The following is a 23,522-nucleotide window of genomic DNA, read 5'->3' on the forward strand; positions in this document are numbered from 1 at the left end:
TAATTTTTTTCGTTTAGGTGACAAAATATGGGCAGATCTGATGGTAAACTAATATTTTCTTTGGTCGGGCCCTCGTCTCAATATAAGCTTGTGACAGTCTTGGAATAAATGGTGTTGACATGCAAAATGACTTGACATAAACTTAGCTCTAGTTGCATGTGGCGCCTAGTCATCTAGTGTTAAGCGCTAAAAATGGACGAGCGATATAATTACAACAACACCATTGCTGTTCACGGGCCGAGGCGCAGAATAACTTGTGGTGGCGTTCTGAGTAGAAAATGCGCTGTAAACAAATTGGACAGTCCATCATGCCAGTCCCAAATTCAATCATAATTCTTTTCAAGCGAGAAATGTTTCCCGCGGGCGATAAGAAATGTCTGCGGAATGCATTCATGTCACGGTGTGTTAAATCATGGATAAACGAACATGACAAATGTGATGTCAGAGTGTTGATGGCGAAATGTTTGGTTGGTGCTAGGGGGGAATCCACACGAAAAGTCACACAGATTAAAGATAGGATCGTTTCCTTTTTGTGCATTTTCTTTTTTGAAATTTAAACCAACAACCTTGCTCAAAATCTTACAGGGCCCATGTAATGTAATATTTTTTAATGCAATACTTGAAACTGCTCCTTTGTGTCCCGTTTAATCTTATTTCCACGTTTCATTTTGCCATTTTTAAGAGCATTTCGGTGACTTTTTGGTTTTTAAGCTAATGCCAATTTCCATGCTCATGAGCAAAAGTGTGATGTCATTTCAGGCAGGAAAAGCATGGACAATTTTTAATGTTTAAAAAAGTGCACTTTTCAACAAAATTAACCCAAAAAAGGTTGTCAAATAGTTTTCATACATTTAAGAGGAGTAGAAAGTTGTACAAAATATGTTCCCAAGTAAGATTCATGTCATGAACCCTTTAAAAGTAGGGTGCATAACCTGTTGTAGTTTCAGCTCAGTGCATACTACACATTTTTGAGAAAACAGAGGAAACCAAGGCACATTTTTTTGCCAGGATTAAAACGTTAGGCCCTCTCAGTTATGAAACTATGGTCAGACATTCACTCACTTTTGGGCCCTTTAACAATTTACAACGAAAATGCTGACATGTTGAACTGTGATTGCAATCAAAAGTAATGAATGCATGACATCTCAAATTTGGTTGTGAGGTTTCATTTTGTCCGAACAGTTCATTTTTGCGTTGAACTAAAACTGATGTTGAAGATGAAACAGTAAACACACAAGCGCATGTCAAATTCCAATCCTTGTGTCAACACATTTGTTTTTCACAAAACGATTCTTATGGGCTGATTTTTGGGCAGTTAGCGACCCCTGCCCACATTTCTATAAATAGACGGTCCCACGCAAGGGCCCCGTGTTTTTACATGTATAAATAGATGTGAGAGTGCACGGCGTGGTAGCCTGCGCCCTGGTTCCCATCAATGATTGACTAAGACGGTCGCGGTCAGTGCGTACCCGTGTCTGTGTATCAATTCTTACCTTGATTTTACACCAGATAACATTGAACGGTACTTGTAATATAGTTTGTTTTTTTAACTCTAACTCCCTAGGCTTTTTTTCTAGGATGTTGCCTCAATCCTGCAAAATCCTCCAATTGGCCACATGGAAAAATATATAGCCTCAATCCTGCAAATTCCTCCATTATTTCTTGAATATGGCCGATGGAGGGGTGACCATTGCCTGAATCCTGCAAAATCCTGCGGCAGTGACTTGTCAATATGTTGAGGCTTGGCCAGTGACATCCTGGAGCAGTACGGAGGATTTCAAGCGTAATCCAGGAATATATTTATGCATGGCTGAGCAAAAACCAACACAAGGTCCGGCCCAAGACTTTGGCAAAGGGCATCCTACGAAATCAGTAACACACTTTTGCCATGTAACCTCAATCCTCCAAATTCCTCCACTTTGGCAAAGAGGATTTTGAAGGATTTAGGGCGGTTAGGGTTAATGCAATCCTTTTAACCCACCCTCTCTGGCTGGCAATTTCAACAAGGCCAGCCTAGCAGTCAAAATAAATCAAGTGACTGTTTTTTAACAGTTGAGTGCTCCCTGCCTTCATAAAGCAGGATTGACTGGCTGTGATTGTTATGAAACCTGATACAGCTATGCTTTGACTGTAGGAGATTGACAAGCCAGCTGTGCCTACCAGTCACCTGCTTTTGTCTGTTGATGGAATTTGACTGGTCACAGTGCCTATTGAAATATGATCTGACTGTTGCTGACTAGTTGGTGTAATAGGCATGGCAGGGGAACAGGATTGAATTTTTGACTGTCTGTGACTGATCAAACAAAAGGAGGGTTGCATCCCATCATATAGCCATTTTCAAGTCTTTTTAGTACCTTTTACGTTTTTATGGTAATCGATTTTCCATATTCATGAGCCAAACTGTCATTTACGGCAGAAACTTCATTGTTATACCTGTAGCTACATGTACTTCAGCACCAAAAGTTGCCAGATATTTCTTTTAATTTTTTTTGTTGCTACAGTGGTAACTTTTTTGTTTAAATGATGACTCACTTTTGATTTAGCGCACGACAGCGAGTCAATGCGCACATTTATTTTCTAACAAATGTTTTCAATGAGCAAATGTTGGGGTTCACAATTTGAACAGAAACCCCTATATTATGCTGCTGGAGAATTGGTTGACTTTTGCCTCTAAAATGTTTTTCCTTTTGTTTATACTTTCGAACAGAGTTGTAATGACTCGAGTCAATGACTCGACTCAAGTCCGACTCGAGTCACAATTTTTGGTGACTCGACTCCACTTGAGTCCCTGAGGGCAAATGACTCAACTCGAGTCACTGCGAGCAAATGACTCGACTCAACTCGAGTCCCTCATCAGAATGACTCGACTCGACTCGAGGAAGGCTAATAAGACTCGAGTCCCAAAAAATGAAAGCAAAACTTTGCGAAAAAATATTTGTAATGACTTACGCCGGTGCCAGTTTTTGTTCATGTCCTGTTAGAATGTTCGCGAATAATGTATACATATACATACGTGGTTTGATCGGTGTCCCCATTAGTTGAATGGCGATCAGCTGGCACCCCCTTTTTATTTTCATTAAGAGCCAAATGTGGTGTCACCACATGTAGTAGCCCGAATGTAAATTAAAGAAACCAAAAAAGTGACTTCTCTCTTGTGTTTATGAATAGTGTTCAAATATTTGTGACTCGAACTGACTCGAGCTAAATACTTGACTCGACTCGACTACACACTGTGACTCGACTCGACTCGACTCAACCTTCTTGACCTAATGACTCAACTCGACTCGAGTCACTTCTTTAAAATGACTCGACTCGACTCGAGTCACAAAAATCAGTGACTCGTTACAACTCTACTTTCGTATCTTCATTAGGTACATGTACGGTATGTTACTTTTGCTTAGGCCAATCAAAAAAATAAGTCGGTCTCTGGTCAGCGCGCGCGTCGATTTTAATCATGCGCGTCAATATTTTTTTTTCAAAAATGTTCCGCGGTAGCTCCAACAGCGCCCTCTATTGCCGCACCTCCTCAATTTTTTTTACCAAAGAGCACCAAGGAATGGGAAATTGCACCAAGGCAAATGATCGAGAGCACCAAGGCAAATTATGGAGGACACCAATGTACATGAGGACACCAAAAAAGCAGAATAGTACCCCACCTTGTCTGTACAATCCAAGCTTGGAAAAAAAAAAAAAAAGCCGCGTCGCCGCGTCAATTCCGGAACTTTGGTCTGACCAGAGACCGAATATTTTTTTTTTTTGGCCTTAGCGTTCATGTTTGTGTACTCTGTAAAACAAATATCCCCCTCAAAACTGAAGTTAGAAACATTAATCCTAACTCCCTGGGCATTTTTGCTAGGATGCAACGTTAATCCTGCAAAATCCTCCAACTGTCTCCATGTCAAAATTGCACACAGCCTCAATCTGCAAAATCCTCCTTTATTTCTTGAATGTGGCCATTGGAGTGGTGACCACTGCCTCAATCCTGCAAAATCCTCCGGCAATCAATGTCAGTATGTTGAGGCAGGGCCAGTGACATCCTGGAGCAGTGCGGAGGATTTCAGGTGTAATCTAGGCTGAATTTAAGCACGGCTGAGCATAAAGGTCCAACCCAAGACCTTGACACAGTGCAACCTCTGCAATCAGTCACACACTTTTGCCATATAGCCTCAATCCTGCAAATTCCTCCATTTTGCAAAGAGGATTTTGCAGGATTTGGGAAGGTCAGGGTTAATTAATCATAAATGTACCTACCAGCCAACCATCTCCATAATAGGGTGCCCTAGCTTCTCAATACTGGACACATGGTTGATGACCTACAAGGGTAAAGAAAGGAGAAACTAAGTCACAATAATTTGAAAATAGCTACGAATGAAGACACGTTTCAAGACAAAAAAAATTGTAGTCATTTTGTGTTTGTTGAATAGTTAGACCCTACTACACAAAAGACACAAAAACGGACAACACAATGCGCTTAAGGAAAGACTGCTTAAAGGGAAAATACAACATTTGCAAACATCAAAAAATAAAACTACCAAATCATCTGAAATACCTTGCTGGACTGTTAGTGAATGACAGTGTAAAGCATCCTGTAAAATCATGGCACCTGGAATACTGTCATTTTCAAGAAGAGTGGTATTTTTGTATCAATTTCCAACGCTGATCGGCCGATCAGCGTTGGAAAAAACTGGCTTTTTTTTTTTCAAATACTGGCCCCAATTGACCATTGCACTTGTTTGCAATCGATTACAAACCTATGAACGGGTACCAGCCAGCTAGACTGGTTCCCTAACCTTACAATTCCACCATGTATGTAAACTGCTCTGTTTCTTTTTATATGGAGTCAGGGAACAGGACTACAGGAAAATGATTGTTTTTCTTAGTTTTTATAGCATTTTCGAACCCAAAACCTCAAAAAGTCAGTATAACTATATTTGCTATTATTTCAAACCCCCCAATTCCATCCATTTCTGAAAATTACAGCAAAAGCAAATGATGTATATTCCCTTTAAAGGTACAATGTACACCAAAAATGTAGGGTACTGGGTAGATCATTTGTGAATTTTTTGGTTTGAAGCAACAAAAGTGCTGAAAATCTAAAGACAGGTGCTTAACCACTTCACGCCGGGATTATTTTGAACTTGACCAGAGCCAGGCACGGGATTTTTTTTCACGAGCCTCAATGCCAGATGGGTTTAGGCTGTCATCTGCGGGTAGCACATCCTGATATTTCCAGCCTCGCGCGCTGCTGGGCTGGCCTCGTTGGCCAGCCAGAGAGGGAGGGTTGAATAATTAAAAAAAAAAAAAAAAAACATGTTTACTTGACTGTTTAAGTAACTTGATACAGCTATGCTTTGACTCCGGTTGAGTGATAAAACAGCTGTGACCACAACTTGCCTGTTTTGTCTGTTGACCCAGTTTGACTAGTCACAGTGCTTGCTTGACATATGATCTGACTGCTGGTGACTAGCCTTTGTTAAAAGTATAGCAGGGGAAGTGGAAGTGAATTTGGACTGTCTGCGACTGTTTAAATAGCAGGAGGGTTAAATTGAAAGTTTCACACGTGTTTTCAAAGATTAGCAACATGAATGATTTTCCCAGAATCTCAATATTAGCAAAAAAGACATATCATTTTTTTTTTTTGCCTATCCCTCATTTTGAAAATCCTCCTAGTCACCTTTGATTTGGACATGCTATTACTCAATTACTGCTTGCACGCTTAAAATAGATTTCTTCTGTAATCCAACAATATTCCATTCTTACTTTTGTACATAGAATATTGTTTGTTCAGTGCTAAATTACATATCTGCAATAAAAAACAAAAACATTGAGCGATCATGCTCCTCAAAAAAAATATATGATTTCATAACACATACTCGGGGGACTCATATTTTAAGGTTACAATTTCAGGGAGATATAGCGACAATAGGGATGACACATGCTCACACAGACCCCTGCCCCCCCCCCCCCTCAACCCCTTCAACTCCAGCGTCCTGTCATGTCTGTCCTCGGCTCAGCCCACGCGAAGGAGGGATGCCATCGCCCGTGATACCGTTCCCCATTCATCATAAATGCTTTTATGAATTCATGCATTCAGAGTAAAATGTCAGCCGTGCTTAGAGGGGGGAATAGAGGTTTATTTTTCCCCCGTGGGCCCCGGGAAAAAAAAGCCTTGATCAATGCATTCACAAAGGGAATCCCTCAGCAAATCATGTTTTTTCCCAGTTTTTTTTTCTTGTTTTTGTTTGATGGTTTACGTTCAGAGAGATACTGTAATTTAATGGGCATCGTGAAGCATTTAGAGAGACATTAGTGCTCAGACGAATTAGTGATTAAGGGAATTCAAATCATGTTTTTTTTTCCCCCGTTTTTTTCTTTCTTGTCTTCATTCGATGGTTTACGTTCAGACATCAGAGAGATACTGTAATTTTAATGGGCATCGTCAAGCATTTGGAGAGACATTAGTGCTCAGACGAATTAGTGATAAAGGGAATTCAAATCATGTACTTTTTCCCCAGTTTTTTTCTTTCTTGTCTTCATTCGATGGTTTACATTCATAGAGATACTGTAATTTGATGGGTATCGTGAAACATTTGGAAAGACATTAGTGCTCAGACGAATTAGTGATTAAGGGAATTCAAATCATGTTTTTTTTCCCCAGTTTTTTTCTCTCTTGTCTTCATTCGATGGTTTACATTCAGAAAGATACTGTAACTTAATGGGCATCGTGAAGCATTTAGAGAGACATTAGTGCTCAGACGAATGAGTGATTAAGGGAATTCAAATCATGTTTTTTTTCCCCAGTTTTTTTTCTTTCTTGTCTTCATTCGATGGTTTACATTCAGAGAGATACTGTAATTTGATGGGCATCGTGAAACATTTGGAGAGACATTAGTGCTCAGACGAATTAGTGATTAAGGGAATTCAAATCATGTACTTTTTCCCCAGTTTTTTTTCTTTCTTGTCTTCATTCGATGGTTTACATTCAGAGAGATACTGTAATTTGATGGGTATCGTGAAACATTTAGAGACACATTAGTGCTCAGACGAATTAGTGATTAAGGGAATTCAAATCATGTACTTTTTCCCCAGTTTTTTTTCTTTCTTGTCTTCATTCGATGGTTTACATTCAGAGAGATACTGTAATTTGATGGGCATCGTGAAGCATTTAGAGAGACATTAGTGCTCAGACGAATTAGTGATTAAGGGAATTCAAATCATGTTTTTTTTTTCCAGTTTTTTTCTTTCTTGTCTTCATTCGATGGTTTACGTTCAGGGAGATACTGTAATTTAATGGGTATCGTGAAGCATTTGGAGAGACATTAGTGCTCAGACGAATTAGTGATTAAGGGAATTCAAGTTTTGTATGATCAGCACTGTATCAGTATGTACCATGCATGTACAAAACATGCACTCTTTTACAATAGCCTTGAGGTACAATGTACACAGAGTAAACGTATACATGCAACTGAATCCCCATTGAAAATGCACACATTCATGTTGTGAATACAAACGTGTACACCTGCATGTACCGGTACATGTACATAATTGAACATTCATGTTATATTGTACGTACATGTACATGTACATGTATGTACAGGGTGAGTCAAAAGTTCACCGTTTTTTGGGTGGCAAATAGAGTATATTGAGAAAAAAACTGGGGGTTTTATATGAATGGTTATTACCTTGTCTTCCACAGGAATTTTGAATTTTTCAAATAGTGGCTGTGGTGAGTAGTTTAAATGCCATTTTCATTGAAGTGTCTCATTTTCCAGTCTGCACACGGAATTGGTTCTGCCTTTTTTAAACGTGTCAATAACTTCAAGTGAGTCAGTCACCATGACAAGGTTTTTATTTGTTACACTGTTTCACGTCAGTACGCGATTTCAATAACTTCGTTTTTTAGCTAATGTTCTTTGCTAGCGCTTGTCTCAAAATGGTACAATGGATATAGGCCTACATGAAACTTTCATCAAACATGTCCAACATACCGTACCAGCCTATAACATATCTCATTTGCAGTTGTTTTGATAATTGCTACATGTTTAATATTTTCTTTAATTTGGGTCCAGATCATTCTGAATCACCCTGTATGTGTGTACATTTCTCAATGCTTCTAAACGAGGTGGTTTTATTGAGCCACAAAAAAGGGAATACAAATATTGATGATTTTGTAAATACAATGTGACAGGAGCCTCATTGCATTATGAGCACAAACACACTGTGTGGCGTGCGTGCGTGTACAGTACATGTATATTACAGGTTTGTACAATGTACTTGCAACCACATCGACGTGTACTGTACAATTGCACGTTATCGCACTGGATCAGAATATGTTGAAAGAAAATAAAAATAACATAAATTTCCCTATGATTATGAAATTTAAAGCTTCAATTTTAAACAAGTGATCCACGGATCGTGTGTGACGCCTACAAAGTCACATTTTGGGAATTTTTAAACGACCTGTACGACATGTATACAGGGCTACGGGTCTACAGTCATACAGAATTTAGGACTGGTAAGTGTCTCCCAAAACTTCATTTAGGCGACATAAAAATTGAATGACTTTGTACTGTAACAGCGCTGTAATAATCTATTCTGTGATTCAACCCTTTAGCTGAGCAGTAGCATGGTGCTTGTGTTCTTAGGCAAGACACCTTACATGTACTTCAATTGCCTCTCTCCACCCAGGAGTATAAACGGGTACCTGTGAGGGCAGAGACCAGATTGCGCTGATGCTTGTGTTCTTGGGCAAGACATTTTACTTCAATTGCCTCCCTCCACCAAGAAGTATAAACAGGTACCTGAGAAGGTAGAGACCAGATTGCGCTGATGCTTGTGTTCTTGGGCAAGACACTTTACTACAATTGCCTCTCTCCACCAAGGAGTATAAACGGGTACCTGTGAGGGTAGAGACCAGAGTGCGCTGATTTCGAGCTGCTGCAGAAAAAATGGTCTATGTGGCCTGTTGAGCAGGGGTAATAATTATGAAGCATGTTGAGACGTTGGTACATGTATAAAGCGTTTTGCTATATCGTGTGCTTGGATACTGTAATTTCATTGGTCTAGGACGGCCACGTGTCTGGACAACAAACATGCATGTCACACACTGATGTGGCACTGCTTTCATTGCGCGCGTTGCACTCACGCGTGTGGAACCTGCCAGCGCGCTAGCTTTGCGCAATGAGAACTGCAACGTCAAACGTCCAGTCTCATGTCCGGCAGAACATCAAAACCTTCAGTTATCAAAGATAATACATCGCAGTGGTTTAATTTATTTCTCAGACAGAAAGTTACAACCATTCATCTTTTGAGTTAATGGCACGATATAACAAAACATTTGTTGACTGATGTGATGTGGGATATGACGTTTTTTTACCCCCTGGGGGGGGGGCATAGCATCCTTGGCTTCGCCTCAGGTGCTATGCTGGAGTGTTAAAAACTCTTGGGTGTTAAAAACTCTCAGCCTCTTGAGTGCTGTGGCCTCGTGGTTAAGGGCACTGGATTCGTGGTCTGTGGGTAAAGTTGCGGGTTGTGGGTTCGAGTCCAGCCGGGGTCATGGTGCGTGTGCCCTTGGGCAAGGCACTTTGTCACTCACTGCTTCTCTCCACCCAGGAGTAAATGGGTACCTGTGAGGGCAGAGATGGTTTTTGTGATTGAATAAGCTTGCATCCAGCTGTACCGGTATACTCCCCAGGGAGCTGAGATGGTACCGGTATTTGGAATGTTTAACCCTAAATCCCTAGGCCTTTTGGCTAGGATGTAGCTTCAATCCTGCAAAATCCTCCAATTGGCCTCATGGAAAAATAGCATATAGCCTCAATCCTGCAAATTCCTCCGTTGTTTCTTGAATATGGTCCATGGAGGGATGACCACTGCCTGAATCCTGCAAAATCCTCCGGCTTTAACTGTCAATAGGCTGAGGCAGAGGCAGTGACATCCTGGAGCAGTGCGGAGGATGTCAAGTATAATCAAGGACTAAATTTATGCACGGCTGAGCATAAACAACACAAGGTCCGGCCCAAGACCTTGACACAGTGCGTACTCCGAAATCAGCAACGCACTTTGGCCATGTAACCTCAATCCTGCAAATTCCTCCAATTTGCAAAAAGGATTTTGGCGGATTCAGGGCGGTTAGGGTTAATTGGCCCGATGATCAGGGGTAATAATAATACTGTAAGCGCTGTGATTTAGTTTACTAATAAGAGCGTTCTTAAATGCCGATTATTATTATTATTATTATTATCATTATTAAAAACATCATATCCCACATCACAGCAGTCAACAATTGTTAAATATTAGCCCCACATTACTAATTATTACTACCGTGATGCCAGAGTGTATAATAGTGAATAAACAATACACGTATGATTTGTTTAATGATATACCAATATATTGTATGGCACTTTTGAAATATTGTATGGCACTCTTGATCTACATGTAGGTTTTCAAATAAGGCCTAAAAAAAAACGATTTGACATTCATACCCTTCCCCCAAGAAAACAAATCAATGGAGAAAATTTCCTTATTCACACGAAATTCTTTTGGCCATGAGTAATTCTTTCCCCTTTCCGAAGCCAAATTAAATCTGACATATATATGCATGCTTGCGCAACTTCCAATACAAAAATGCCAAACGGTGGTTGACGGACGTACCGGGCTGCCGCGGAGTGTAAGAGTGTGAACACTGGCGAGAATAATAAAGTTAATAATCTGACAGTCATAACTGACACGTACCGTGGCCAGCGTGAATATTTTTAACACATGGCGTTCAGTGGTTAAAAAAACAGCTCGCAGTTAGAGCTTCTCTGAAATCGCACGTCACAACACCGATCGGGTGTGTTGACAGTAGGATCTCGCATTTCGGACATTCATGTGCATTGACCTTTTCTGGTACAAAATTAGAACCCGAATCCGGAAAGCTGTATGAAAGGGCACAAATAGGTTAAATATAGCTTCATCTGTTATTTACAAAAGTGTACATGTATAATTTACGCATGCACCCTGTAACGTGAACAATAAAGTCACATTGTAAACACTATCAAAAATTGACAACCTGATCTCCTATTTTTTTCAAGGACAATTGTCTGATTTGTCATCATGTGCCAATTTCAGGCAAGATTTTTAGGAATTTTTTTTTTTTTCAAAGGCTAAGCTCACAAATACTTTTTTTCTTCTGTGTTGATTTTGATCTTTCTTTTTCACATTTTTTTTTCTCTTCCAAAATAATACAGTGAAATCTGGACGTTTGTTCCCATGGCAATGACTTCAATCGTCTCCTAATCCTCGATGTTTTGATTGCCATATAAAATGCAAGCACTCAACCAATCTGAGCTTCCTTAGTCTTACTTCATCACAAATGATGGTCTTTCTTTTTCGCATTTTTTTTTCTCTTCCAAAATAATACAGTGAAATCTGGATGTTCGTTCTCATGGCAACGACTTCAATCGTCTCCTAATCCTCGATGTTTTGATTGCCATATAAAATGCAAGCTCTCAACCAATCTGAGCTACTTTAGTCTTACTTCATCTGCCTGGAAAAACTGTTTCACTCAGGCTACGCGACATCGGACGCACGAATGAAAAAGACTACGCTAAGAAACAACCCTTTTTTCCCCCAATTCAATCAACATCCGTCTTGCATATCACCGCCTGACAAAACCGGGACCATTAACGTGACGCGACCGGGTGACCAGGCTACGCGGTCGCTAAAATGCCCTGCGCAGTCTGAAGGAACGCCTTCACACACGCTGACATGCGAGCACAAGTTTAATATATATATCGTATCTGGGATTTGATTTTTTTTTCTTAAGTGGACGGGACACTTTTGCAACACAGCCACCGGTACGAGGACGTCTCATTAAACTTGATGACCGTGAGGGAATTCTGTGGATTTTTTTTTACATTTAAAAGACCGACGGGATAGGATACAAGATATGAATGCGTAAATCCGTCCGTCAGTGACCCGTCTGCAAAACTGCAGAGTCACAAATTTGTGAAGGATTTTGAAGAGTTTCTTTAAAATTGCCAGATTTTGGCCCCTGCAAAGAACGTGAACATTTTTTGGAACCTTTCGTTATAAACAGATTTTGAATCAAATGAGGGGAACTTTGCACCAGAAATTGTCCATAATGGTGCAACAGTTCTACGATGTAAGTTATAAACATTTGAAAAAATGAAGTACGGTATTTTAAAAAAAAGATATATTAACCCTCCTAGCGTTTAAACAGTCACAGACAGTCAAAAATTCCATCCACTTCCCCTGCCATGCCTTTTACACAGGCTAGTCACATTTCAAGCAAGCACTCTGACTAGTCAAATTCAGTCAACAGACAAAGGCAGACAACTGGTAGGCACAGCTGAATTATCAATCACCTACAGTCAAAGCATTAGCAGTCACAGCCAGGCAATCCTGCTTTATGAAGGCTGGGAGCTCTTAACTGTTGAAAACAGTCACTCGATTGATTTTGACTGAAAGGACAGTAGAGAATGTACCCGGTATGTTTGCATAGGAGGGTTTTAGGCACGATAAAGGTCAGTAGAGGTGGCCTAACCAAAAAAATGTGTGTGCGGCTTGCAGAGTTACATGTACATTGTGTACAACAGACAGACAAACAAACATCTACTATACACGAGGACAAAAGGGCCATTTGCAATTCCATGCACTCAAAGTTACCAATAAGGAATTACAAATAATGCAGTGTACAAATTTGATGGCTTAACTCCCTAGCGTCTTTTACTAGGAACTGGACCAATTCCATCCAAATCCATCAATCACTGTGCGTCTAATACAAAACTGTACATGACATAATGGAATCCACCACTGACGCACTGGTTGACATTCATGGACTTGCTACACATGACTTTTATCACAACAGCAGTACAGGAGGCTAACCCCTAGCACTGCTTCAGGCCATTAGGCCCAAGTCCATCATACTCCATCAATATTAAGTCACGCCAGGCCTTCTGGACCAAGCCCCCCAAAATCCACCAAAAATGGGGGGATGGATTTTGATGGAGTTGGGGTGGTTAGGGTTAATAACAAAAATCAGAACAGCAGAGAAGATACAATTTGACTTTTCGCTTACAAGTACATATGTGACCTTATACAATGTTCAGTACATGTACATTGTATACTAGACGAGCAATATGCGCCGCAGTACCTTGTAAACCATTATAAGGTACTACATAATGGGTCTCATATTTCTCATAAACTTTATTCACCTTTCTTTGATAAAAGACATAATTTGCGCCAGGAGTGTCATATTGACAGATATGGCGCGGTATAAATATTCACTATTATTATGATTATATTATAAAAGCTTCATACATGCATTCACACACTCGTGTTTGAACAGTGCCCCTAAGGCAGATGACAATCATCCCCTGCAAACTTATCAAATTTTCCGATCTGCTTGTCCCGTCCCCCCTCTTCCTCGAAATGCTGACAAGAAATAACACTCCTATCATCATCCACTGTGACAAGTCAAACTGAGGTTCTAGGCAACATCTTACCCCAACCCTAACGAGAGCATCAAGTGCTTCCACTCACCTTAACAAAGTTATTGAGATAGGCCACCCGCCTGCCCCTGTTGATGTTGCGCTCTTGCACGACGTGAACAAGGATGTCACGCACGTTGTCGGCCGGCTCTGAAAATTTCAAGAAAATCATGATTTTTTTGTAACTCTCAAAAAAATATGATCCGGCACTGTAAATTTCTGAAGCTGCACTGACGATCAGCGTTTGGCAAAATGACCACTGGCCTTAACACAGACCTGTTTTTTTATATTCTAAAAAAAGAATTGGGTTTTTTTTTTTTCTTTTTGGCCATTACTGCTAGCAATGGGAAATCATATAACTAAATGAGGTGGTTTTGAGATCTGTTACTGATAATGAAACTGTAGGACTGATTCTGCGGGCGAGCTCGTCTAAAGGTTAATAGCGAAGGAAAAACAAAATCTCTGATAATGACAAGTCATTAAATAAACATTGCCCAAAACCTCCCAAGCTAGTTAAGTCAACACCTTCCAATAGGGCACGGTTTCTGGAAAATGCTGCAAATATCAAGGTTTATTTTTTTTTTTAAAGGATCAAGGAATGCACGGGAATTAGGAATTCATGAATTTTGCGCTGTTTGCTTGGAATTTTTCACACTTAATATTCATAGAGGGGGCTTTAAATCATGCATGCGGTGAATTTTTCTTAGGAACACATTTTATGCAACTTTCTACTCTTCTTAGATACATTAAAAATATTTGACAACCCTTTTTGCTTAATTTTACTGAAAAGTACACTTCTTTAAAAATTTAAGATTTTCAATGCTTTTCCGGACAACTGAGGGCGCTGTTGCTGTGACGTCATTTCAGTAAGACACTGTTTAGTTTGGGGGTTTTCTGTTCAAATTGTTAACCCAAAAGTTTGCCAATTGGAAACATTTTATGAGAAAAGTTTGCTCATTGACTTACTGTCATGTACTGACACAACGAATCACTAAAGAACAGAAAATTTACGACAGCAAAAAATCCAGCAATATGGTGCTGAAATAGCTGTTAACACTGAGGTTTCTGCCTGCTATGACATCACACTTTTGCTCATGAATATGGAAATTTAGATCAATTAGCATAAAAAAGGAACCACAATACCCTGGAAAAGGGCAAAGTCAAAATTGAAAACAGGGTTAAATAGGACAAAGGTGTTTTTCAAGGATTTCATTAAAAAAAACCTGCAAGTTAAACTTGCACGATCCCCTGGCATTCCCGCAGTATTTATACAGTCAGTTAGTTAGCACACTTTTTAGTTGACCTAACCAAAATCAACAATGACCTCATTTGACCCTTGATGACCTTTGACCTCAAATGTCTCACGTCATCTGAAGTCCCCCTACCCAAAGACTACTGTCACCAAGTTTGGTCGAGATTGAAGTCTGACTTTTCATTTGACAGCACTTTCCAGTTTACCTAACCAAAATCAACAATGACCTCATTTGACCCTTGATGACCTTTGACCTCAAATGTCTCAAGTCATCTGAAGTCCCACTACCCAAAGATGAATGTCACCAAGTCTGGTTGAGATTGAAGCCTAACTTTTCATCTGACAGCACTAAACAGTTAACCTAACCAAAATGGAACGCACGGACACACAGAAGGAATAACACTATCGAAAGATCCCCCCTTTCGCAGAAGCCCTTAAGAGCCGGGGGGATAAAAATTACCTTGCATGGGACCTTTAAATTTCTGCGACAGATTACACTGTCCATGCATATTGTATGTTTAACCCTGAACACATGAATTTCCAAGTTGAATTGGTCATTTATATCATGGGCTTTTCGGTGAGATATGGAAATGGAAACGTCAGTCTGCGATACGAAACAAATTAACTTTCATTTCAAATTGTCAATTCGAAGTGTTTTATTCCTAATTCCAAAGGTCTCAATAGACTGCAATGTCATTTAAACCCGAAACCCTCCTGAATCCTCCAAAGTCCTACGGGCGGTTTTGATGGATTTTGGAGGAATGAGGATGAATGCAACATACAATTTTGGAGGATTGAGGGCACATGGACATTCAGTATCGGTTGATTTTGGAGGATTGAGGATGAATGGTGTTTAAAGAAGAGGAGGATTTTGGAGGATTAAGGCTGAATGCATTTTAAAATAGAGGGTTGTTGGGGGATTTTGAAGGATTGAGGCAGCGGGTATCCTTCCTTAGAACAAGTATATGCAAAATTTTGGAGGAATTTGGAGGGTTGAGGATGGTTCCTAGCAAAAAGGGCCTAGAGGAATAGGGTTAATCCATGCACAATCCTGTTAAATCCTCCAGTTCCTCAATCCTTCAAAATCCTCCATTATGCAAAGTCACTTTGGAGGAATGGGGAAGGTCAGGGTTAACAAATAAAAAACATTTATCGACTATCATTCCACCCTGATTTCATTTGGTTTTTACCATTCACAGCCACAAAAAAGGAAATACATTTTATCCACCCACCCACAAATTCTATGAAAATTATACTTTTCTATTATTAGATACATGTTTGTACGCAGGTCTATAAATAGCCACATTAGGAACAAATGCATTTAATTGAATAGAAAACATCTGTATCAACCCCTAAAAGACTGAATCGTTAATTTAATATTTGAATGCCTCATCTCCAAATAAAGCTATTTTCAGCCGAAGAAAACCGACAAATTTCCTTTTTGCCAATTATGAAATTAAATATATGCAGGACATGTATTGTGAAGGAAGGTCATTTCGATGATAAATAGGACTTGTGTAAAGACACTTCAAATACATGTGTGGGGACAGATTTTAATAATGATAAACAATGTCCTGTGATCCGTTGCTCTTCAAATTGCTGGCACCAAGGCCTAGTGAGGGCATGAGAGGGACAGTAGATTTTACAGGGTGACGGTAAGGTCATGCCCAAATTCTGCTAAATGCACTTCAAAAACCTGTCAGATTTATCAAAAATCTGCCAAATTCCCCAGAATCACTTGAAATACACTATAAAAACTTAAAATACTGGAATTTGCATCCTTGTGGAGACATTCCTTTGTTCTCGTGTACTAAAGTTTTCGAGTTTGAAAGTACAGTTTCAAAATGCTCTTATTTTAACCAGAATTAATTTCCTTGGCTGAAATTTGGACTTAACATCCCTTTTCTAAAACTCTTCCATTTGCGACAGATCAGCATACATGTAGCTTGGAAATTCCTAGTTTTTGAGTAAAATCCATATCTATTTCGTGAAAACCTTGTGGAGACGTATTCATCCATAGAAATTGCCCTGTGGAGACGTATACAATCTTTTGTTCCCTATTATGTGCATGTCTCCAGAGGGCACGGTGTATCAGATCACGTGTTGTAGTATTGCCTTAATTAAGGCTCAAATTACATAATAAACAATCTATTGTCACATGATGTCATGAAATTGTGTAAATTTCATGCAGGCAAAACGTGGTTGCGTCATGACGAAGTCCGGTTCCAAGTTAACCTCAACACCTACCGGTAGACCAGGCAACCTGTCCCATTACGCAAGGGTTTGTTTGGAAAAGATTGTACTTTGTGTTGTGTAACATTACAAAATTCATTATAGGGCATACACGACTCAAATAAATCAAATATATCACAATGATACATTTTATTTCTATACACAATTGACCAAGCTGAGTGAATTGTCGTTTAAACGTCGCCAGATCTGCAAACATGTCCCTGACACATTGAGAAGAACTCCCCATGTAACGGAATGAATGAGTCCTCTTTTGCATAGAGGTGCGCGATTGGGTCTCACCGCAAAAATGCACTGCATATGTATTGCGCTGCTTGCATATATGATTGACGGTGCGAGAACGTTATCGTCAAGTCGTATGATATGTCGCAACTCGGCCGATTACGTACTAGTCTTATACCAGCCTCGCCGATGGAGTTCGACTGAAGTTCACAGACAAAATACGACTATCTAATGACTTGTCATCAAGTCTAAGGCAGGCCCTGAACCCACGCCAACATTTTTTTTGCCCCCAAAATTGTGTTCTGGATCCGTCCTTGGGACGGCACCATCAGGTACATATGTACATTTGTTCAAAGAGGACTGTAGGCTGGCCCCTCCGGTACCAGCAAAAACCTGTTTCAATTAGAACAATAATGTGTAAAGTTCAAGGAGCTTCATCCACTGTTCATTTGGCAACTGATGTGCCTGGCAGTTGTCTCCTTTTTCAGTGTTGACTTTTGACGAGTTAATCATTTGGAGCCAACCTGCAAATCTGAAAGCCAGACTGCACAACTTGCAGACGTCAATAAGCTTGTATTGTGACTTTGTTAGTCACAGTGCTTGAGAATCAATATAGACTACGCAAGCCTAGTAAAACTGGTCCCAGACGAGTCAAAGGCAAAGTGCACAAAATTATGTTTTAGAACCCTAACCCCTTGGGTATAATTACCAGAAAGTATCCTGAATCCACCAAAATCCATCAATTTTGCCATGAAAACAAAAACATTTGGTGGCCAGTGAGTCCATCAGAATCCACCAGTTTAGTCGGGAGTAAATCTGTTGAGATCCTGAATCCCGATCAAAGTCCCCCAACCAACTTCTCAATATGGAGGTATCCTGAATCCATCAATATCCTGCAGTACCGCTAGGCTTACTATCCTAAATCCATCAAAATCCCCAAACTTGTTCAATACGGAGGTATCCTGATTCCGCCGAAATCCTTCAAAACAGGGGTGTGGATTTTGATGGATTTTGGTACGTTAGGTTTACCCTAACCCTGTAGGCCCTTTTTGCTAGGAACCATCCTCAATCCTCCAAAATCCTCCAAACTTTTGCACATATGTTCAAATGAAGGATATCCACTGCCTAAATCTACTGAAATCGTCCAACACCCTACATGTACATGTAGCTGTATCTCAAACACCATTCATCCTCAATCCTCTAAAATCAATCGGTTCTGAACGTCCATGTTCAACTTTTTCAATATGGAGGTATCCTGAATCCGCCTAACTCCCCCGAAACAGGGGTGTGGATTTTGATGGATTCAGGTACGTTAGGGTTAATTGATTTAGAATGGCTATTCACTGGAAGGTTGCATTCATGCGTATTCGGTCTACACAAGGGGTTTGATTTAGCCATTCATTGGGGTTATGGGGTAATCCTATACAAGAGCACTGCCCAGCTAGCTTCACCAGACTTCAACCAGTCTGCATGAAAGTCACAAGTACCGGTAACAGTCAGTCAAATAGGACCAATTTCACAGAGCGGCTGAAACAAAGAATTTTTCTACAAGAAATTAGAACAGAAAATAGTTGTAAAGAAAAATAATTTGGTCACCAGTCCAAATGTGAAGCAATCTAGTCTAGGGGCTCCGTGCGCCAGCGAAAGAGGGCGCCCTTTTACCTAGCAACGATGTCCCATGGGCGGGACATTTCGCTGGTTGACGCGCACCGTTCCTTGTGTGCGACGCACGTACACCAGGGGATTCAGTTGTACTATGTACAGGCAGTGCTAGTGGTAGCCGCGCGTCGCGGCAAGCAGTCAGGCAAGATGGCATCGGTCAGTCACCCCCAATTGTACTTTCTTTGCTGGTGAGGGGGTACTTGTGAATGGAGCGGATATTTTGTTGCCCAGCACATAAAATTTGCTTAACATTTGCTAACTTCCATCCACAAACTGCACGAAGATGGTTCGTGTGAATTTAATTTGATTCATTCATAGTTTATACGGCGCTACAATGTATCTAAATGTGTGTACTGTCGATTCGGGCGATTCACAAGGCAATGCGCCACCAAGAGTTTGCCATGGAAAATTCATTTTTCCCAGTGCATTGTGGGAGATGGTCGATAAATTCGCAAGCGCGAGACTTTTTAATTGTTAGTTTTTCTGGTCAGTAGTTTTGTAAGCCTATGATTTGAGTGTCTGAATGCCCCTTTTCTGTTCTTTTTATAAATATGGTGGGTTTTTTTTTTAAGGTGGCAGAACGCTACATTGTGTACATGTACATTCTGTTCCAATCCTTAACAAATTAGCTCAAGTTGTCTACTGATACTCGTTCAAATGGGAAGTGTGTTGTCGACCGTAAACTTAAAAAATGGACTCTCCATGGCAAACTCTTGGTGGCACACTGCATTGTGAATCACCCAAAATCAAAATGATATGAATCTATCAATCCAATCTTCTGAAGAAAAGAAAAAAAAATTAAGAAAAAATGGTAATTGCTCGGTTCACCTTCAAGCACTGCTTTGTTGTCTGAGCAACATCAAATTAATGACGGTAGTTGCAAATTGAAAATCTCAATTTCAAGAAAACATTGGAGTTCTGGACTTCAGACTAAATTTCTCATCAAGGATCAATTTCATGCAAATTGTTTTTACTGTTTTTTTACGAGGAGATGAGTTTTCAAAATATCTGACCTTTGAGAACTGCAAGTAACTAATTTTAACAACATCCTAGCCAATACTACAAAAATTATGTGTGCAGGCACCAAACACCAAAAAATACTATGAGTGCTGTGCCCACTTATATGCTGAAGTACTGCATACTACAGTTCACTACTAGTAGTACCAAGGGTATTTTGTAGCTTTAGGTGAGGTTAGGGTTAAGCTTAAAGGGAATGTACATCATTGGCAATTGCTGTAATTTTCAGAAATGAACTATTTGAGGGGTTAGTATAATAGATCAAACATTGTTACACTGAAATGTTTGAAGTTTTGTGTTCGAAAATGCTGGAAAAACTAAGAAAAACAAAAATGTTCGAGGAGTCTGGTTCCCTGACTCCACAAAAGATAAAATGGATCAATTTATAGATGATGGAAAATTGTAAGGCAAGGGAACCAGTCTAGCTGGCCTGCACCCGTTCATGAACATGTAACCAATAGCAAACAAAATTTGGACTGAACAAAAATGGTAAATTTGGAGCAGTAGTTGAAAAATAGTTAGGTTTTTCCAACGCTGGTCGGCCGACCACCATTGGAAATGTATACAAAAATACCATTTTCTTGAAAATGACTTTACACCAGGTGCCATAATTTTACAAGATGCTTGAGACTGTCATTTACCAACATCCTAGTAAGGTATTTCGTAAAAACTTGGTAGTTTTATTTTTTCGATGTTTGCAAATGTTGTACATTCCCTTTAACCCTGACGTACCCAAATCCATCAAAATCCACACCCCTGTTTTGGAGGATTTCGGCGGAATCAGGATAGATGGATTTCAAATTTGGTTGGAGGCGTCTGACGTTGTGTTGGAATGAGAAGTTTTTTCTATCACTCACAAAGTCTGCACTTAAATTTTTCAGGTATCTTCTAATTTTTACAACCATCAACCAGATGACGTAACAGCCACCCGGCACACGGAGCCTCGCAATTGAGTTGCTTGGCAAATGAAGCGCAGTCATTAATTTGTTATTTCCACAACGGTTGGTAAGGGAACATCACAATCTTGTCACGGTGCTACAAATTAATCTCTTCCTTTTGGACAATAATGGACAGCACATTTTTCCGCGCATCAAAGACGATGACAGGATTTCGGCTTGCTGTAAGACAAAAAACAGCTGAGAGAACAGTTGTTTTCCAAGATAATTGCTTATATCATAGCTGCCAACTTTTCAAAATTCCAATTAGTAATCAACCCGCGCGGTCATTTTCAACTGCTCGTATATGTACCAGCTTTACCAATATCAAGTACAGGTACACGGTTAACATGTACACATACATGTGCATACCCTTCTTGTGTTGTGATTAATAATGTACTGTAGGCCATACGGAAATTAAAAAAATTTAAAACAAATTTTTTTTTTTTTTTACTCTATGTATTTGTTTGTTGAAGTCTAATAAATAATAACAATAATAACATGTGCGCATTTTTTTTTGAGATGCATGCTATCGATGTTGAGTTTCGAGTTCGTATCATGTTTTTACACACAATGATCTAGGGCCACCGTATGCAATAGAAATATTCCGCCAACATACCTTTCAAACGCATGCTGATTTATCTTTTCTGGACGTTGTGATAAACTCAAACTCTATTACCAATTCTTCCAACCATACTCTTATTAAATTCCATGATTAAAATCTCGCACCGATGGGTCTCATCCCGGCAGTAAGCGACCAATTGTGCTCACCACCGTCACTAAAAAGTAGTCACAGTACACACAACCACACATCCACGAGGTGCACACAAAATTTAATGACACACCATTGAAACATATTTTTAGTCTGGTCCTCAAGTACTCCACTGCACACACCGCATTGATGTCTATCAGGTGCTTGACCGCATTGCTTATTATACTTGTCACCAGTCCATCCATTATCGCAACATTTCGCCAGAAGTTTTCGGGCAAAAATGATACTTTACAAGTATTTTTTTTTCGTTAGGTAGAAAATGGGAAATTCGTAATGTTTTAGTGGCAATTTGTATTTTCGTAATGAAAAATTCGTAATAGTTGGCAGCTATGTTATATCATAAAATAAAATATCATAAAAGTATGATCAGGCTACGATTTTGGTTTGAGTTTATGAAACGGAGGCCATTCAAAGGGCCTTAACTGATTACACTTGGCACTGTAGGGGCTATACTTTGGGCGGCACAAGTATTTAAAGTTTGGAGGTCATGCTAATTAGTCAAAAGTTTGTTGACCCGTATCTCAAAAACTAACAAGCCCAAAAAAAGTTCTGGGGATTCTGATATCTATAGACAAATTATTACACCAAATATGTCAATCTGTGAGGGTCAGGTGATAAATTGTGTTGATTTGACATGGAATGACCCCACTGTCATCTACTGTAAATCTCTTTAGAGTCTAACCACCACCCACCCCACCCCCACCCCACTGCAAACTGTATGTGAGGATCAGAAAACAAAAAGTGCTGAGAATGAGACTGTGAAGTGGAAGAAATACAGCTGCAAATCATTCTAGTCATTTAGTACATTGTACCGGTAGGTGTTGTACAAACTGACATAAAGTGAATGTTAATTTATCTATCAAATGTTTATATTTATATCCTATTTATATCTTATAATAAATGTGTAAACTGAAGTGTGGTACATACATGTACAATGCTTGTACATGGGACCTAGAGTTGAACTTTTTCCATAACTAATCTCTTCAAACAAGGAATTGAAGAGAAAAATTACCAGATTTTAAGTTTTACAAACTGAATCTTGGAAGTGGGCACTTGGTATAAAAAAAAATGTATCTACTGACTTTGATGTTGTCTTAAAATTGTAAACAGTGATGTATACATGTATATAACCCAGACTATGGTAAAGCCAAAAATATCCAACCAAGGGCAAAGTCTGCTGAAATTTAATTCTAAATTTAATTCTAAAGAATAAACAAGTTACATTCTAAATGTTGGACTCCGATTCAGCAGGCTCAGATGTTTCCTTGGCAATTGATTTTGTTTGGTTCTGCAGTGCGAGTGTAAAAATTCTAAAGGGATTTTCTTGTTAATAATGTCCTCAAGTGACGCTTTTAAGGTGTGGAACCCAAAAAAAAACACAGATGGGAGGGAAGTGGACCTGAGTTTTTATAACACAGTATATCAAGACATTTAATATGCTTCATGAAATAGCCGTTAGTATTCCCGCCAAAAAAAATATTGGGGGGTGGGGAACACGCCCCATGTCCCCCCCTTCAAGATCGCTGCCCATGGTAATTGTTATCATTTGTCAAAACCATCATTGATTAAAGGGACGTCCTGAAATTAGCCCAATTGGGCTAAAAACGCATTTAAAGGAAACGACGTTTATTGGAAAGAGCATTTAAAATAGGATTTATAAACATCCACAAAACCATTCTTTAAAAACTGAGCGTTTTTGCATTATTATTGCGATGGCATGCGAGAACAAATTTGGTGGGGGTTCACAAATTTGACTCTGAAAAATTGAGCTTTTTTGGTGCTGCTAAGAGTGCTAGTCGTGATTACAGTCACACACTCCTTTGAAAACATTTCTCAAAAACGCTTGTGCATTTAAATTAATATAAATCATATTCCATCACATTCATTTCTGTCATGTCTGTCAATATCATCACTGC

General features: G+C 39.5%; 1 protein-coding gene across 2 annotated transcripts in view; it reads right to left on the reverse strand.

Annotated features, from left to right (window-relative positions):
• The window catches only part of LOC119742924 (rapamycin-insensitive companion of mTOR-like), a 71,762-nt gene that overhangs the window by 46,819 nt on the left and 1,421 nt on the right, over positions 1–23,522 (reverse strand). For both annotated transcript variants that reach the window (XM_038219191.1, XM_038219190.1), the window contains exons 3-4: positions 13,549–13,646; positions 4,252–4,313 (exon numbers count right to left, since the gene is read on the reverse strand). In XM_038219191.1, coding sequence (XP_038075119.1) covers positions 4,252–4,313; positions 13,549–13,646 — 160 coding nt within the window. The remainder of the gene's footprint in view (positions 1–4,251; positions 4,314–13,548; positions 13,647–23,522) is intronic.

This window comes from Patiria miniata, unplaced genomic scaffold (genome assembly GCF_015706575.1).
Source record: "Patiria miniata isolate m_02_andy unplaced genomic scaffold, ASM1570657v1 HiC_scaffold_6, whole genome shotgun sequence".
Lineage (NCBI taxonomy): Eukaryota > Metazoa > Echinodermata > Asteroidea > Valvatida > Asterinidae > Patiria > Patiria miniata.